The sequence below is a fragment of the Aythya ferina genome (genome assembly GCF_964211825.1).
Source record: "Aythya ferina genome assembly, chromosome: 3".
Taxonomy (NCBI): Eukaryota; Metazoa; Chordata; class Aves; order Anseriformes; family Anatidae; genus Aythya; species Aythya ferina.
Genome location: NC_140298.1, coordinates 40,434,255 through 40,452,784, shown reverse-complemented (window position 1 = coordinate 40,452,784; position 18,530 = coordinate 40,434,255). Strand labels below are relative to the sequence as shown.

The 18,530-nt window shown below is 40.9% G+C and overlaps 1 protein-coding gene and 1 long non-coding RNA gene across 4 annotated transcripts in view; one reads left to right on the top strand and one right to left on the bottom strand.

The window, feature by feature from the left end:
• Positions 1 to 18,530, top strand: part of LOC311433493 — a 73,632-nt gene that overhangs the window by 33,122 nt on the left and 21,980 nt on the right. The gene's annotated exons all lie outside the window — the stretch shown is intronic.
• On the bottom strand, positions 6,971 to 14,415 carry COX7A2L (cytochrome c oxidase subunit 7A2 like). Of its 3 annotated transcripts, none has more exons than XM_084512665.1 (3): positions 14,112 to 14,415; positions 8,655 to 8,789; positions 6,971 to 7,786 (listed from the first exon to the last, which is right to left on the bottom strand). In XM_084512665.1, exons 1-3 carry the CDS (start codon positions 14,181 to 14,183, stop codon positions 7,643 to 7,645), a joined length of 351 nt encoding a protein of 116 aa, XP_084368791.1. In that variant the 5' UTR covers positions 14,184 to 14,415; the 3' UTR covers positions 6,971 to 7,642. The 3 variants fall into 3 exon arrangements, with proteins under 3 accessions (XP_084368791.1, XP_084368792.1, XP_084368793.1); XM_084512666.1 differs by lacking the exon at positions 14,112 to 14,415 and adding an exon at positions 10,773 to 13,666; XM_084512667.1 differs by lacking the exon at positions 8,655 to 8,789 and having other exon boundaries at positions 14,112 to 14,410.

Genomic DNA, 18,530 nt, shown 5'->3' with positions numbered 1-18,530 from the left:
GTGAAGATGGGCCTCATAGGAGTCTTGTGTAACTTCATAGAATCACAGAGTGATTTGGGTTGGAAAGGACCTTAAAGATCATCTGCTTCCAAACCCCCTGCCATGGGCAAGGACACCTCCCACCAGACCAGGTTGCCTGAAGAAATTTGATTTCTTCAAGTCAGCAGTGCAAAATAGGTGAAATGTTACAGATACTGGATCCTATTTTATTATTAATTGCTGCTCCTGGAAATATGCTTTTTCCAAATTGCAACTTAAACACAGAATTAAGCCGTCCAAAGAAATAAAGCACATAATCAGTCATCTTCACACCAAGTTCTGGAACATATATTTAATGGTTTAATGGTGGACTTGGCAGTGCTAGGGTAAAAGTTGGACTTGATGATCTTAGAGATGGACTAGATGATCTCGATCTAGAGAAGATCTTAGAGATGATCTTAGAGGTCTTTTCCAACCTGAATGATTCTGTGATTATATGATACAGGGTCCATTACTAGCATCAGACCTGCATATACAAGATCAGACACTATAAAGCTCTCTCCAGGGAATGCTTGGTAGAAATATCTTAACTTCCACTGCTTTTATTAGAGCAGTTTGGGCTTCATCTAGCATCTGAAGACATTTATGCAGTCAATCAAAATTTGCAGAGAAAAAGATAAACATGAACAATGATCCTGATGAAATGTGTGGATCAGATGGTCATCTGAGTTCACAGGATGTAAAAGCTTAAGTGCATACGCAAGTGTTCACACAACAGATTGTCATCTGGTGAGAGCTGCTGAATTTTGAAAACATGGAACCCCAAAACTGTAGTTGAGATAGTGTATGTGTATATATGTAGTAATTGCCTGATCCATGCTCAGAAGTGGCATTCCCTGCAGACCACCTGCTGGTGCTGTTTACAGGTGATCTCTTCACCTAGTCCTGGTGACTTTGGCTCCAGGCACACTGAGTATCATCTTCCCGTTTCTTCCACCACTTGTACCTAAGGGCTAGCCGTGGCAGCTGGGCTTGTCATTTGACCAGCCAGAGTTTTCATGAGGATCTTCCCTTCCTCCTCAGACCATTCAGGCACGTGGGGCGCTACAGTTGCAGAGAAAAACATGGAGTCTCCCTGTTTGGCTGCATCCATAAAAGAAAGGGATTGGTGTCATGGAAACAAGTTGCATACTTTATTGCCACCCCATCTCCCTCGTTCTATCAGCAGGAAAAATCATAGCAGGAACAGGCATATGACTGCTTCTTGCTTCCTGCTCCCAGAAGCAGTGGCAGGAAAAGCACAGGCACTGACAGCAGCTCCTGGAAAGCAGCAGCAGCAAGTCAGGGAGAGGGGGAGGCCATGGTTAATATTGCTACTGATAGATTTATTTCCTTGTCTATTTTTACTTGGATCGGTTTAATCCCATAAAATTTAAATAAAGAATGTAGGATTTGAATCCGTAATCCAGGAAATCCGTATTACACAGGTTTTCTTGCAAGTGAATGTAAAAATGTGCCACACACAGATCAGAAATTTCTTAAAGGGTATGTGCTTCTCTGAATTATTCAATCACTTGAATATTGTCATGCTAGGATATTTTATTAAAACACTACTTTCTACATTTTGTAACACTGAGAGATCAAATACACAGATTCTCTAGAGTCAGCCCTAATAGGCGTTATCTGCCAGGCTCTGTGTGGCTGGGAGCATGTCTAAACAAAAGTCCAGACCTTTGTCTAGCAAGTTGTTCCTCAGTTGCCACAGAAAACTGTTAAAGGGCTTTAGGAAGGCCTCCAAGTGAATTTTTGGGAAACCTAAAAACCTTATTTTAAGATTGCCAGAAATCATCTGTTCATTGCTTTTAAAGTGTGCTTTTCTGAAGGGATTTTAAGACAGCGACGGCACTGGGAGTTTGGTTCCTTCACATCTCAGTGATCCTATGTAGACTCCAGCCTGCTTTCTGCAATTTAGGGCTTCATTGTTGTTTTATGAAAGCCTAAAAAGAAGTCTCAACCCTTGTGAATTCTGCAGGGTCATGCTGCTAATGATTAGGATGCTCAAGTGTGTTTTTTGTTATGAATATCAGCTTTATTTAATCAGTTCCAATTAGAAGACTAACACGTTTTTGTTATGCTTATGCAAGACTAAGTTTTAATGAGAAGCACTTGTTCTTTGTGCCAGGAAAACTGCATTTCATTAGTTTTGCTCCCTTGGTTGCAAGTCAGGACTGAGGTGATGGAAGTGACACTTGCTGCCTCTCCACTCCTCCCAACATGTTCTGCTCACCTCCTTCCAAAGAAGTGCTGTTACAGTTTAGATGCAGCTTGCAATTGTAGAGTATTTTGGATTAGACAGTGCTCAATCTTCTCTAGCAAGTGGGTAAGCAACTAGAGGTTATGCAGGTGGACTTCCTCATGTGTAATGCAGAACGAGGCAACATACTGAGGACTGCTTGGAGCGGCTGGGAGAGCTGCTGGTTTATGGTAGCAGGCTGTACTGAACTCCGCTGTGGATGCTGACAGCTGTCTCTGTTCTGTGCCTTGTGAAAGTTTTGTAACAGTCATATGTTATAATTAATGCCTAATTTCTATTTTTGGGTGCTCAGAGTAGGAGCTCAGTGATGAAATCAGAAAGAGAGTCTGAAGGGTCTGATGTAGCAGCAGACCACAAACACACAAAGCGATTAATAGCAAGATTGACATGTGTGCAACCGAGTTGTGAGGAAGATATAGAAATGGGTGTGATACATATTTCAGATAACGTGGCTGTAAGAATGTTGTAGGAATTAAATATTTTGCCTATTTCTTTGAGATAGGCAGTCAGGTGCTTGGAAGCAGCACGTCTTTTGATGCCCCTATGTCTGAACACCAGTCTGGCAGCTTCTTCAAAGACCTGCCATGCAGGAAGGGCTTCACCTGTGCACCTACAGCAGATGCAAAGATCATGTCATTCACAGAGGAGACTTCCAGGGTTTGTTCCAGCTCACAGAATAAAAATATATGTGACAAATGTATGCTTCCTGATATGAATATTTCAGAAGTTCTCTTGAAACATTTAGAAACAATTTCATTCCCTTTGCAGCACAGAATATTTTTAAAATGCTGTGGAGAAAGAAAAAATGAAGTAAACCAAAAAACTTTTTATGAATAAAAATGTACGATCAAGGGAGAAAAGTGATGACTGTATGTAGCTGAGGTGAAGTGAGACAAAAAGTTTCCCTCTCCCTCCCACCCCTACTAGCTTTGCAGCACTGAATCCACTGGGCAAAGCCATTTAGAAAATGTTTCAGCAGGGAGCATCCTCTCTCTTTGGAGCTACAGGATGGTAGGAATGCCTTTTGTAGGCCAGATATGGGCTGTCTGCAACAGATGGGCGAGTGGGGGTGGGGTGGGACAGACCCTTGAATTTAACTTCTTTGTATTTTGGGAGAATTCATGTACAAATGAAATGGCACCTTCTGCCTGGTGCTGTACCCAAAAGCAGTCTGTGAGCATATAGGAAGTACCAGGATAGCTCACCAGAGGATAAGATCTTGCACTAGTGAGATGCCGTACTGGTATTTGATAGTGTATGCCTGAATTCTGATTCACAGGCATGCTTGCAACTCTCTTCAACAGCAAATGGGCTTCTAATTCTTAGCAATGCAATGAAGGCTAGCTGGAATTGACTCAATCTTCAATAAACTAAGATGCAATTAGTACTGAATATGAAAAGCAAACAAAAAAACTTAAAAGGTTGTTTTGCATGCCTACTGCTAAAACTAATGCTTTTGTTTCAGGAAAGTTCTTCCCACTTTCCAGTTTAAGCAGAGATCAAACTTTTGCTTCCATGCAGTTTTGACTGAGAATAAGGACAGGAGAAGGGAAAAAAAGTTAGTATAATATCATAAAATCAAGGTACTTTGTAATACATATATACTTTAAGAACAGCTGAGCATGATTTTCTATGTAACTTACCTGATATATGCGCTTTTTCCACTTTGTGCTAAAGCATTTGGATTTTATAAATTTTAAGATTGCTGGGGTAATGGTTTGTGACAGGAGTGGAAAAACAGATCTGTGACTCTTCAGAAGCCTCTTGGGAAGTTTGAATTTGGAGGGAGGATGGTAAAAGGGGAGTAGGTACTGTGCCTTTAGTGTGTGTGTATGTGAGGAAATGGCCCTTAAACATTCTGCTCAGCTTTTTGACATCTGCAAGATTAATAAGCAACATTCGGTAGCAAGTTCAGATTTCTGATTCCCTACTTTATCTTGCTTTTATTACAGTACCTTTTGATTTGACAAGATTCACTGTAAGGGAAGGTCAATTAATTAATGTCTTGGCATTGAATATTGACAATATAAATTGTTGAAGCAAAAAATCTGTTGAGATTGCATGGTCATACTGTAATGTGGGGAAGGAATCCTTAGCATACATTTATTTTTAAAGCAGCTGAAAGACATACTTGCATACTATCAACATCTTCTCAAGTGCATTTATTCCAGTACACCCACATAAAAGTAGGGAGAAAGATCTTATTTAAAAACCATTACAAAGACATAACTATTGAATTCGGGTTGCCAGAGAGATCATTTAAGAAGGAAAACGATGGTCTCTCAACAATAAGATAATGCCATGGGGATGGATGATTATCATGAGATAATTTTATTCCTGAGTATTGTAAATCTCAGCTGCTTTCCCTTCCAACCCCAGCACCCTGGGGTATGAGAGCTTATCATAATTTATTCTCTGCTGTGCATTCAAGCCAAAACATTAGAGTATAAGCTATCACTTAAAAACGCATCTTGTTTCCTTGGACCTCACTGGTGGTATGTTGCAGGAATTCTGAGATGCACCTGAAAGGCTCTTTAAAAAATAAATAAATAAATAAATAAAAATAACAGTGAAGTTACAGTATCCAAGTCAGATTCTTGTGGGAATGAGGTAGCCTTCTTGATGCTGCAGATCACTCCTAGTTTTCCTTACTTAAGACCTTATTTAACATCAGCCCAAGGAGAAAGATTAGAAAGATTATTTATGTTAAAGGTAAGGGTGTTCTTGAGGGTTTAGGAGTAAGAAGATTAGGTGTCTCTATCACAAATAATAATTCAAAACACTTAAATCCTCTTGAATCCTCACAGAGGTCTCTGGCACCAGAACATTTTTAAAAGCATGTCTAAGAGAGCTTTTCTTTCTTAGGAAGAAAAAGGATTTACCATGTTGAAATTTCTTTATGGTGATCTCAAAACTAACTGAGAACAGGGGCACAATTTTTCCTTCTATGTCCTAACCTTTTGGCTGCAGCTTTCAAGCTTTCCTCTTCTTCAGAGCACTTTGTTGTGGGAATATAGAAATGCGGTTTCCTCTTTCTCTCAAGACTGGAGCCCTGCCCAGTGGCTGCAGACAACCAGTGATTCTTTGTTCTTTAGCCTCAACTGAAGTATGGATGCGACAAGCTGACAAGCTGAAGGAGTATTCTCATCCTGCTTCAGCTGGGTCAAGTTTATTTGTTTGTTTTGTTTTGAGAAAGGCAAAGAGAAAAGTTTTCCAGAATCCACACTGCTTAAATAAAACAATGGATCATCTAGTATCTGGTCATCTGCTAAACTCCATGGTGTTTTCTTTTTCCTTTAGCACAGAAATGCTAAATCTGACAAAAATTTGGAAAACAATAGACCCAGAGTAAAAAGATGAGTCAGATATCTATTAATTCCAATCATGACTTCTATAGCAACACATAAACCCAATATTCTAGTTGAGATCCTTTTGAAAGAAAGCTGGCCTGAGTGATGTCTCTGCTGCTTTTCTTTCCACAAGTACGTGGAAGAGTATTGCCACTGGTTAATATGCTAAAGGGGAAAAGGTTAGTTACTTCATCCACATCTACCTTAGCAAGTAGGAAGTTAACCACTGTGAACTATAAAAAATTCACAAAAAAATAAATACAAAAAAAAATCTCCAAGTCATCTCCATGAACATCTACCTGTCAAGTTTGAGGACAAAAACAAGTATCCTTTATTAGATAATTCTTTTAGGGGGTGCTTAATATATGATATGAAGACAGAAAATAAGCTACCATGCTGCTTTTTTTTTAATTATTGTTATTAATTTTGTAAAATAGACTTAACAGCCTACACAAGATTCTTAGTGCTATGGAAACATGTGCTACTTAGGATAAAATATTTTATCAGTAGAAGCAACAATATCTGACACTTCCTTCAGAACATCATTAATTGTTCCTCTTTGACTCCTCCTGTCCATACGATTTTCTTATTTAGTGAATTAATCTCTCCACTCCTGAAATACCAACATTGACTAAAAGCTGAGATCACAGCACAAGCAGCTATTTTCTTTCCTGTGGAACAGTAATAAGGCTTTAGTATAACTTAACTAGAAAACAAATCAGAATGAATTTAAAAAAGAGTGAACAGATGGAAACTTTAGGTTCCTTGATCAACTGTTTTGCTAATTTATGAGGACAATGTTTTCTTCACAGCTCTGGGAGAGATGGGTCTTTACAGAGGCCAGCAAATCCATGTTCATCCACATTCAGTGCCTGAGTGACTGGGAGTAAATATTCTGTGTTCATGAACCAGAGCAGGATCCATCCCATTAGAAAATATCCTTTGTAAAGACTTGTGTGAAACTTCCAGTTCAAGGTTATGATATTACAGAGAAAAAATGAATTAGGGTTTTATTAGTTTCCATATTGACCCATGCAGCAAAGGAAACGTGTGCTTATATGTGTATATAGATGGATATGTGTATCCACTGGAAATAACACGCAGCAGAACTATGAAATACAGTGGCTTGTTTCACCAAAACTTATAGTTAAAGACCCAACGTGTTCCAAGATAGAGTTTTAAGAGGATTAGCATCCCAAAAAGATTACAGTAGGGCAGCTGAATCCATTGTCTGGTTTAAGATCTGCAAGTTGAACCTGAGTAACAGTATGTTAATACATTTTGCTGTAAGGCCAGCTGAAGTAGTATGAAACTTTCAAGACTTGCCCATTATTCACGTAGTTATCTTTATTGCACAACAAGAGAGAGTTTGACAAATGGAAGTCCAAAAACTGGTGTACAACTGATGCTACAATATTGTTGCATTCTGTTACATACTGTGATGTTCACATTATGGAATAAATCCAGTTTACATATTCCAAGGAGCTAAGCCATTTGTCCTGCCATCAGAGGTACAAGTGTTAAATAATATACCAGCATTTGGAGAAGTTCCACTGCCACCTGGTTATGTAAAATGAGCTGTGCATGACAGAAACAGGTTCTTGCTGTTATAATAATTAAATTATTTGTTTTTACTGTTTTGGAAACTGGTAGCGTCTTCCCAATAATGAATGTAGAGCATAGCCCCGAAAGCATTTCTTCTGTCCCATCTCTAACATTGTTGAAACTGGGGGAGGGGATGAAGGAAAAATTTAACTTTCTCCAACTGTTCATACACTCCTGCAATAGAACAAGTGCAAAGCTACAACCATATGTTAAGATGATGAGTTTGTGTCTGTTTGTATTGATTTCTAGAGCACATAAGGCAACCAATTTAAACACAGTTTCTCCCAGAAATTTGATCTGAATAGTGAACCTTTTATGATCGATCACAGAATTAAGAAGCAAGGGGAGAGACATGCAGGAGGTCCTTCAGATGTCATGAGTCCCATGAGTTCATTTACTTTTGGTTTCTTGGTTGTGAGGCCATGTAGAGTGCCACTAGACAGTAGATAGTCCCGCCTATTGTTAGAGCCATAGTGGTCCGATAAAGCAGCCTATCTGGAACTCCTCGTTTCAGGTGTACTGGCAGTCCATCTGCTTTCTGTGGGAAGAGTTTAAAAACAAACAAAAGAAAATGAACACCCAGACAGAGGCCACCACAAACAAGCTACCTCAGGTAAACTTAGAGACTCCCATGAGGGAAACCTCCTGACAAACAGGCTATCTACAATCAGATGTATTAAGTGATGTTCATTTAGCAAGACAAATGCAGATGCAAGTTAATTTTATTAGCCAAAGCCATTAAGTGCAGGCAGAAAGAATATATCTTGAAATATTCCTAAAGAGGACTTTGATGAGAAAAGTGTCACTAACAAAAGAATGTGAAAAAATGCATAGAAAAGGTTATTCACCAAGTCAGACTGACATATTCCAAATGCAAGTGGCATGAAAGAGAGAAAAGGGTACATTATAAAGCACATTCTCAATGTTTTTGTTTTTTTAAAAAAAGAACTTATTCATTTTATGAGAAATCCCAGTATATTTAGAAATTGCATAGCTAACAAACTGGCTTTGAAAACCTCACTGTGCTCTTTTTAACATTGTATTAAAACAGCTTTGGTAGTATTCAAGTTATTATACTCAAACAAGTAATGATCTGCTTTGCTCCTCCCGATCTGCTTTAAATCATAAGCTTGGATTATTCCCAGATGGAAAATGCTTCTAATAGTCAAGTAATACAATCAGCATCTTTTGAAGCCCACCAAAAGAAAGATAAACTTACTAGACTTTTCACTTTCTCTATTTATGTCCCATGCAAGGTCATGGGACAGATACAATTATACTGTATACCCTTAAGTGCACTTTGAAAAGTGTAGGTATTGCAGAATGACAAAAGTAGTTAGCCACATTAAAATAGGGCAAAATATTCTCTCCAGTTTTCTTTACGTTACTCTCAAAGTTGTCGTTACCTGAAAAATTTTCTGTAGGTCTGGCACCTTGTTTTTACCCAAGAAAGAATCAGTTGCTGGTAAATCTGAAGCAAGTTTAGTTGTTGTCCCAAAAATCAGAGCTGGGGATTCAGTGGAAACTATTGGTTTGAGTCCCTGCATAAATAAAGATTAAAATATCAAGCTATATAATACTTGCAAATGTACCAATTGTCACGTTAGGCAGGCATACTGCCAGTCATTACAAGGATAGGTTACAAAGAATATTTATCTGATATGACAACCCGTGGTTTAAAAAAAAAAAAAAAGTGACAGCTAACAAAAGACACATTGTTGGCCCGTTCGTTTCTCTGCTACAACTTTGGATTTTGTGAGGAAAACAGAAGCCTCCTTTTTTATTTTTTTTTGCAAGACATAAATTCATAGCTATTATATGCTTTTCTGTGTTGGTATTTGGTCCTAATTGTTGCTTGTTTTTGCACATAGTCAGACTACCTTGATCCTATCAGAGTAGAAGGGTTAGGAGTGGGAAATTCTAGGGTCCAATGGAGTGAGGAGACTTTACCGAACTCTTTCTCCCGAATGTTCTAAGCAGTGCCTTTAGAATTGGGCCTGAAATAACTGGGATGTGTGGGCTGGAGAGGGAGGAAAAACAAAAAAAGGAAAACAACAACAACAAAAAATAATAATAAAAAAAAAATAGGTTATGACCACTTGCTGTTTCATATGAAGGTGATAAATAAGTGGTGCTCAAGGACACTTCAGATGCTTTGAAAGGGTAGATATTTTAAGCTGGTGTAAAAACACCCTGTAATTCACATGCTGTTGCAGCTTGCCACTCTTCATGTGTTCCCTCCGAGCAGCATAAGTTAATTTCCTTTCAGTTCTGATGGTCGTACCCTGCATTTGATATAAAACTACAGGATCCAGTTCTATGGATAAGATTTTAAGTGTACAAAGTTACAGCAATCGTGAGATGGCCTCCTTGCCTGTTTTATTAGAGGTACACTTAACAGTTATGCTTCAGCACATGACAGTGATGATGTAAATTATGGCTCCTGAAACAGCTGTATGTTTGGTTTTTGTAATTGCTGCAAAAGCAAAAAGCACAATACAGGCAGGTTAATGCAGCAGTCTTTCATTTCAAACAGAAACAGCAATTGCTCTCTATTAGATCAGGTTGAGGCTGCACTCAAATTTTAGTTTCTGCTCATGGGACTAGTTGATACCTTTTGTATTTAAGAGAACTGTCCGAACACTGTTTGGAGCTGAAATCAAACTTTCACTCTTTTCCTCTTAGGCCTGCTGCAGACCAGGCATGTTTTCTCCATATGGCTGTAAATTCTCTGCCACAATAGGCATCTTTGAGGGAAAGAGTAGACTTCTCAACATCCCGAAACAGCCTTCTGCTTTTCTAGTGCTTGAATATTAGAATCACGTATTTCTGACAGTCTTGGTTATATTTTGAAAGAAAGCTGGCAAAACTGGATTCTCTTACACATTCAATAACTAGCACCTTAGTACTGAGCAGTCTTCCACATGAAGTGCTGAATTAAGACCAACCAGTTCTGGTCACATCAGCAAAAGAAGCATCTAAGAAACTTAAGATTAGCTAAAAAACTTAAAATCAGCTGCTTGCTAAGCTTATTGTGGCTGGAGAGAAATCCTCAGTACTACACAGAAGAATTTTGGTACAGATCATTTTTGAGCAAGTCATTAAGACACCATAAATGACACTTGTGTTTAGATAACCCTGCAGTTTGGGTGGTGTTACTAGCACCAGTGTTTCACTACACTCAAGGTATTACTCTACATGTTTGACCTGTTTTTCTTAAGCTAATGCTTCATCTTGATAATTTCTCTTCTGATTTTAAGATGTTAATCTCTTAATCAAGCTATTAAGAATTTGTTCTAATTATTAGACAAAGTGTAGAAGGTCAACTCATACAGAAAATTCACCATCAGCTGATTTCATAAGCACACAATGACCTTCTCTGAAGTCCTTAATGAAAGGTCAGGACACGTGGCTAATCGAAAACATACAGAATCTCAGACACCAGTATGATTAGGTTTAACACTCTGTCTCTTCCTCTGTTAAGTGTGTTTGCTTCCCTGTCAGAGGTCTGCAGGTCAACCTACCCATTGGTTGGCCAACACGTTCAAAGTTAAAACAAACTTACATCTTCTTAGCATGAACTCCAAAGGGAGATTTGCATTTTCCTAGTAGCACAAAACAGGTAAGAATTAGGAACACAATTTAATAGAGAGAGCACCACACTTAAGTTTGTAAATGCTAGGGAAATTGGTCAAGCTGAATCACAGAATGAGAAAGTGGAGAAGGCTGAGGTAAGTGTAAGTGAAAAAGGAAAACTGGAAAGGAAGTGAAGCTGAGAAATGTGACTTCAGAACATGAATTGAAGTAACTTTTATGAACCTAAGTGAACTAGACACTTCTCACCTAAATAGCAGATCATTTGCAGCAGCACATACCTCACTGTATGAAGTTAAATCTGTTTGTCATCACTAACACAAGGATGCTTTTAGATAAGATTACTTGAAGCTTTGCTTGCATTGGGATGACACATTTAAGTGTTTTTGTGTATATTCAAAGTATGATGGACAGTACAAAAGGTTAATCATTAGCTTCTCAACCAATTCCAAACAATTCACACCAGTTTAAGTCAGATGTGTGTGGGGTTTATTTCTGTTTTGCTTTGTGGTTTGGTTTTGTGTTTTCATAGCTACAAGCAAAGCAAGTTGTATCATCTGAAGATGTGGCAGTATGAGAATTTCTACCTGAGCTGTGGTGTGAACTAGGAAAAAGTTCATAGAGTCATACTCACCTGATAGCATCTGAATCTGGTCCCACTGTTAGTGCTTTAAACACAGGCCAGTTCTTTGAGTGAATAGTTTGTATTGAATTTGTAATGGCTATGGCTGTCATTAGCCTCCTAATCAGAGGAATATTTTTAATCTATTTAATTCCTCACCTGCACTAGCTGAGAAAGTTCCCATTTATTCAAACAGGCTAAACAAAATTATGTAAAGTAGCATGAACTATTAAATGCAAAATTAAGTCATTTAAGAATGCTAATACTCAGATGGAAAGAAGAATACAGGTTTTAAGCTAAGGAATTTTTTGTTAGTATGAGTAGTTAGTTATGTTAGCTGTCAGCAAAAGCATTTCTGAGATACATTTTGGCTGGTATTTTGCAAGCCCACAATAAGCTTAAACTTGCATCAAAACAATACTGCATTGGGAAGCATCAGAATGTGACAGTACAGAATAGAGTGAATTACTACGTTGCATATTTAACAGAGGAGAACTTGAATGGCAAATCCTTGTTTTTCCAGAACCATCAAAATATAAATACAGCAATGCTGTATTTAATCCAAAATAGGACAAAAATCCAAAATAGGAAAAGAAATTACTTTGATTTGGACTTAGCAACTACTTACCCACATGACTCCGTTCATATTTTAGTTTATATATAGATTAAATATATTTGTATAGAACAGGTAAGAAGTACTCCAAACTTTGTAACAGTGGTGTTTTCTACCATAGGTGCCTGTTAGGATGTTAACAGATGTACTTTTATACTCAAACATATTTACTCCACTGTCTTCCCTGTGTCCTGCTCTCTCCCCAGACCCCCTCCCAATAGCTATCCAGGAAACCTAAAGAGCACTGGGGAAAGAGAAGAATAAAACCATTCTTGGGATAGAAACTGCCATTTCAGAAAGTCACGGGTAACTCGATGTTTATTTAAGATCGTGGGTTAATTCAGGAGACTCTCCAGTGCTAGCCCAAACTCCTCCCTAGAGCAGGCTGTGCCATGAGGTCAGGCTAGGTTGCTCTGGCTTTTGGCTGGTTTGGCCTTGAAAGCCTTCCAGCACTGGAGACTGCATGGCCTCCAGGAGCACCTGTTTCACTGTCTGCCCTCAAGCAAGGAAATATCTTTCCGTACACCCAGTCTGAACCTTGCTTGTTGAAGCTTGTGCCCTCCCACCAGGCACCGCTGTGCAGAGCCTGGCTCCATCCCAGTAACTCTCCTGCAGGTTCTGGCTGGCTGCTCCTAGGTCCCAGCTGCAAAATGCCTGTGCCCTCAGCTCCTCTTTTCCCGTCTGAACAAGCTCTGTCTCCTCCAAATCTCCACAAAGAGCAAGTGCTCTGACCCTCCCAACCATACTGGGGACCTCTGCTGAACGTGCTCCAGCTGATGCCACACTTTTCCATGCTGAAGAGGCCCACAGCTGGATGCAGCAGCTGGAGGCGATCACTTCCCTTCAGGTACTGGCTATACACATGGTGATACAGCCCAGGATGACATTGGTCTCCTTTGGAGGCAAGATGCATGTCTAGCCTCATGTCCCGCTTGCTGTCTGCCTCTATCTCCAGGCCATTTGCAGAGCTGCTCCCACCAGCCTCTGCCAGGAGCTCTTCCTCCCCACACACACACCTCTGCCTTTATTCCCTCAAGGAATCCCATTCCTCCACTTTGTCTAGCTCCTTCTGAATGGCAGCTCTACTTCCAGAAGTTCAGACCACCCTATGCTTTGATGTCTGCTGCAAACATTACAAGAGTGGGCTCTATTGCCTGCTCCAGGTAACTGACAGGGTTCTGCAGCACTGTGCTTGGTACCAACACCCACACAGAGTGTGACCTGCTGAACATTGATCATCCTTCTCACTGTCTACCCATCTAAACTACGAAGCCTTAAGTTCAGAAAACATCTAAATAAAACGTCTGGGTCCCTTGAAACAGCTCAGTGTTTTACACAAGCTTAGCACAGCATTGCTGCCTGCAGACTGCGCTGTCCAAGTAAAATCCGCACAGTGAAGGCTCCCAAGGAGAGCAGAACTGTGCAGCGTGGTGCTTACAGAATGAGGGTAGGGAAGGGTTAAATAAAAAAAAAAAATGGTGTATCACAACAATACACACCCTACCAAAATGTGTCTGCTTTTAATAAGCAATTATCCCTTGACTTCTCCCGTGTGTGCACATAAATGTACTCTTTTAAAATAAAGCAGCTGAGTTCACATCAGAAAAGAGAAAAATCCATCCTCCACGCCTTAACCTCTCGCAGCAATCACCTTTTTATTCCCAAACCCAGTGCCTTCTTCCTTACCGAGCCGTACGACTTGAGGCTCCCTCAGTTCCCGCAGGCCTTTCCCCAGCGCCCCCGCCACCCCGCTGAAGCCCCTGGCGTTACCCGGGGCCCTGACAACGGCCAGCCGGCCCGAGCCTAATTAACCTGTGCGCGCGTAGCCTAATTAACCTGCGCCGAACGAGCCCCGCAGCGCGCAAGGCGGCCCTAGATTGCCCCATATACCCCCTATATCGCCCCATGTATCCCCGAGCCCCCCCCCCAACGGCCGGGCAGCCCCAAGGTCACGGGCCGGGCCGGGCGGGCAGCGGCGGCCCCGATCCGCCCGGATCCGCCCGGGTGCCGCCGTGTCGGTGCCGCTGCCGTTACCTGCGGGCTGTAGGCGGCGGAGGCGGCCGCCCCGACCAGGCGCTGCGTGACGCCGCTGAAGCGGTAATACATGGCGGCACCGAGGCGCCGCGGCCACGGCCGGCTCCCTGCGCGCCGCCGCAGGGCCTCGCCGCCTCGCCGGGCGCTGCTGCTGACGCCGCCTGAGAGCGGCCGGGCCCCCGGAGCTGCCGGAGGGGTGAGGGAGGGACGCGGGCACCGCGCAAGGGGGAGCGGGGAGCGGGCGGAGGGAGGGAGGCGGCGCGGAGGCAGCCGTGGGGCTGCGCTGTGGGGAGAGGAGGGTGGCAAGGGGCAGGCGAGCGGTGGGCGCCCCGGGGGCCTCGCAGTGCTCGCAGCCAATGGGCGGGAGCGGGAGGGGAGGTGCCGCTAATGGGCGGGAGACGGGCTCGGGTTTGAAGCGGGAGACCCGGGTTCGAGGCTGCCCTCGGCCGCAGCCCTGGTGGAGGTGCTGAGCTCCCCGCGAGCTGTACGCTAGGGTACTGGGGCACTACCCAAAACGAATAGAGAAGTTGATTCAGCGGTGAAGGGCAGTTATTATTGACCATGCACTATATGGTCTGTTGGGAGTCTCGTGCACAGTTTTGCAGATATGTTTGCTGTGAAAACGTCTGTGCTCATGCACAGAGTGAAACCCAATTAAAATACACCTTTATGAGCTAGGGAAAGCTCTGCTTCCAGGAGGTGGTTCAGAAAGTAAAGCAGTCGTATATAAAGACAGTATTTCTCTACCCAGCCCTGTAACACCTACTTGGCTCCTGAGCCATGAGCATGAATGACAGCGGCAGGACGCAGCGCTGAGCCCCCTGCATCCACCCCCGCTGCCCAGCACAGCGGTGGCCCAGCCAGGAGGAAAGCCAAGCCCCTGGGCATGCTGTGGGCACAGGGCTATGACCATAAGGCCAGGCCCTTGCTGTCCATGTCCCACTGGTGCCTGCTGCCCTGCAGGCTGGGGGGGTTTCCTCGGTGGGGAGGCTCCAGCCACCATCTCCGCTGTCCTCTCCAGAGAGCCAGCTGGGTGCTCCAGACACAATTCTGAGTCGGAACGTCTTCCCAGAACATATTTGCTCAGTAAGTAGGAAATTTATGAAAATATTTTGTAAATGTTACAGAAGAATTGTGAAATCCCTGTAGCTTTTGAGGCTAGGAGGTATTAACGAACTGGTACGCAGGCTGCATAATGTACGGTGGGAAAGACTTTGCAGATCAAGATTCTGCTTAATTCTGAGAAAACTAAATCAGAAGGTGTGTTTGACTGCAAATCTCCTTATAATGGAGCAAAAGACGCTGATGATAGGGTATGCATATTCTTTTTAAAGTGGAATTTTGGCTATGTTTGTATGGTAACAGTCCCAATGCATTGAAATCCATGGGAGCTGGCTCATACTGTAACTACTCTGGAGCTTTCTGTGGGCATACACATACTGCAGATGCTTTGTCAGCCTCCCTGTCCTGCTATTTCAACGTTCACATGAAGAAATAGGCGTGCCTGTCAAGCTCTTTTATCGACGTCATTTTATATCTTGCTCTTTTATGTTTTGCTCTGATATTAATGCATCCTACAGTGCTGGAGGAGGCTGTGGCAGCTCACACGTGGAGATGATGCCATTGTATAACCAGCACTTGCTCTGTAGATGCTCTTGACTCAAGTTCTTGAAATGCCATTCAGTATTGACTGAAAGCCACGGAAAGGAGCTCTGAGGAAGCTATGGAAAATGTATAAATTTATCTTTTTACAGTTAATCAAGTTAGATTATAATGCTTATAAGTAAGCTGTGAAACTTTGCTGCTGTAGGCTGTTGAAACAAAACCTAGGTGCTGTCTCTCTATTTTTGCTCAGAAAATAGAAGATTATTTGCCTTGCAAAAGAGATGCATGAGAGGATGACATGATTAAAATTAGTTACAAATGAGGCTTCTGTTGTTCTCTTAACACAAGAGCACAGAGGCATTCCATGAAAAGGAAAGTAAAAAGCTTGGAATAACATAAATTTTGTCTTTCCTTTTAAATAAGGACATTTGTTTATGCTTTAGACTCTTGATCCAACTTTTCTTTAGTCTCTAGACTTTTGCCAAAGACTGCTTTGCTTGTCAGACTTGCTGACATAATGGGTAATTAGACTGTAAAACTTAACTGCAATGGGAAATAATGGAGGTAAAATGAGGCCACTCACCCCAGCAGGGTTAAAGAAGGATTGGGCATCTCTGTGGACCATAAAACCATGAACAGCTCATGTAAACAAAGTGTCCCAGAAGGAGAAGACTTCCTGCATCGGGCCTTAAGATGAGCTCTGACTTTTAGACACTGATACAAATAATTTATGGAGACTGCCAACTCTACAGCTGGTTTGTTAGGGCTTTTATGCCTTCATTTGCTGTGTGGTATTGGCAGCAGCTGAAGGCAATACTGCCCAAGCTACACTGTAGTCTCAAGTATTCTTTTTTTTTTTTTCCCCCAAGATTTTTTTTAAGGTAACTGATTTCATACATGTAAATTTAAGATTATGCTTCAAGGTGAGTAGGCTTCTGGGTGTGAATGAAAGAAGCAGAGTACCTTGAAGTTATTCTGCATTTGTTGTTGTTGTTGTTGAAATTTTTGTGTTTTTATTTTCTCTTTGAGGGTAAAATAAATAAAGAAACAAGACCTTACTCAGTTGCTTAATGAACAACACCTTCATATGCTGATCATAATTTCAGCACAGATGTCTGTAACTCAAACTCTGTGAATCTGCCCATGCAGATCTGTCCTTGAATTGCTGAGAACAACTGTGTGGGTGGGTTTAGAACATGAAATTGCTGTGTGCACTTATGTTTTGTTTATGCAGTACTCATTTTTAAGAGTACTAGATTGGATCTGCTTAATATTTGCCTTGTGTTTCTGTGTGTGTGTATATAAATAATATATACAAACCCCCAAACTAGATGATGATCTCCAAGCATAAGCTCTATTAATGTAAGAGACCGTGACATTGTAAACATGTTGTTTGAATCATTTTATCAACTGAAAGAAATGAAGTCTAAACACAGAATAATCATCCAAGGTATTGGTTGCCTCTAAAAACTGTACCTGAATTTATTGGTGTTTTATCACCCATATGTTTTGAATACAGCACAGGTGACTCTTGGAAATAGAATTGTATTGTCAACTGAGAATTCTTTTCAACAGGCTTAATAATATTGAAAATTAATATTAAAAAAAAAAAAAAAAAAAAAAAGCTTTTAATTTTAAAGCTATTCATGCAGTTCCAATATAAATATAACTGCAGTTACTACAGTTTTTTTTTTCTCATAACAAAATCCTTGTGTGTTTTTTTTTTTCTTTTCCCTCTGAGGGAGATAGGTTTAAAGAGGGCCGTTTATCTTCTCTGTGTATTTAAAAAGAATTCCTTGTTTCACTTTTGTTTCGTTGGTACTTCTTTGTCTTAAGTACTTCTAATTTAGAAGCCTTAAATTAAGAGCAACAGCAATTTTAGCAATAATGACATTGTGTTGTCTGTAGAGTAGCTAGAGATCAGGAATTGTTTTAAAGGTGTTGAATTTTATTTGGGGGAGTTTACCTCTTGTTCTATCTGTGTAATATTCTTTCTAGGTTCTTGGGGAGAACTTAACTGAAAAAGTTAATTAAGGAATTGAAAACTTGACTAATGTTTAAAATAATGCTTTGAGGGCAATTGGATGCTTTTAATAGTCTGTTCTGCAGTTGTGTTGCATATTTAACAGCAGATTGGAAATTGTGAAAGCAATGGTTTGTTCCAGGTTAGTGGTGAAGAATTTTTTCTCCTATTTCCAGATGTGAAAAACATTGTAGGAACCTACAGTAAATATTGCTTTTACTGCTTCCCAGCCTTGTTGTCTTTGCATTTTTTTTCACCTTTATCATCTAAATTGCAGAATTGAAGGTAAACTTTTCATCTGATTGAGACACCAGTGTTGGCTATCAGTAAAATAATAATTATCTAAATGCCCTATAAATCCTACTTTGAAGAAAGTAATCCTGAAATCCTCACACCCTATCTTTATTGCATATAACGCTTACCACTTTGGAAATGCTGTACAAGAGACAAAGCTTGGATCCTTTGTCCCTTTCTGTCAACTCTAATAAAGACAACCACAGCTCAAAGCTTGTATGTGTTTTTTTCTGCTCTGACACATTTTTTCCTCTACAACTGGAAGGGAAGTCTCAGGGTGCCAGTTCCTTAGTCTTCCTGAGCTTTTCTTTTAAACATTACACCGTAATGAAATAGGTTCCCAAGTAAAGTGAGCTGTATCTCTGGACATCTAGAGGTAGAATTTGTCTGCAAGGTTTTTTGTTTTCACACTTTTGCCGAGCTCTTCCTGCATCTCTTCTCTCTCCTTCTCTAGAGTGTTTATTTCCAAATAGTCAGCAGTCCACAGCAAAAGTGTT

Bases quoted from the DNA above. Each gene is read 5' to 3' on its own strand.
- COX7A2L (XM_084512665.1), bottom strand. From the start codon at position 14,183: ATGTATTACCGCTTCAGCGGCGTCACGCAGCGCCTGGTCGGGGCGGCC. The intron at 8,790-14,111 runs GTAACGGCAGCG...TTATTTATGCAG, and splicing joins CCGCCGCCTACAGCCCGCAG to GGACTCAAACCAATAGTTTC. The intron at 7,787-8,654 runs GTAACGACAACT...CTCTTCCCACAG, and splicing joins ACCTACAGAAAATTTTTCAG to AAAGCAGATGGACTGCCAGT.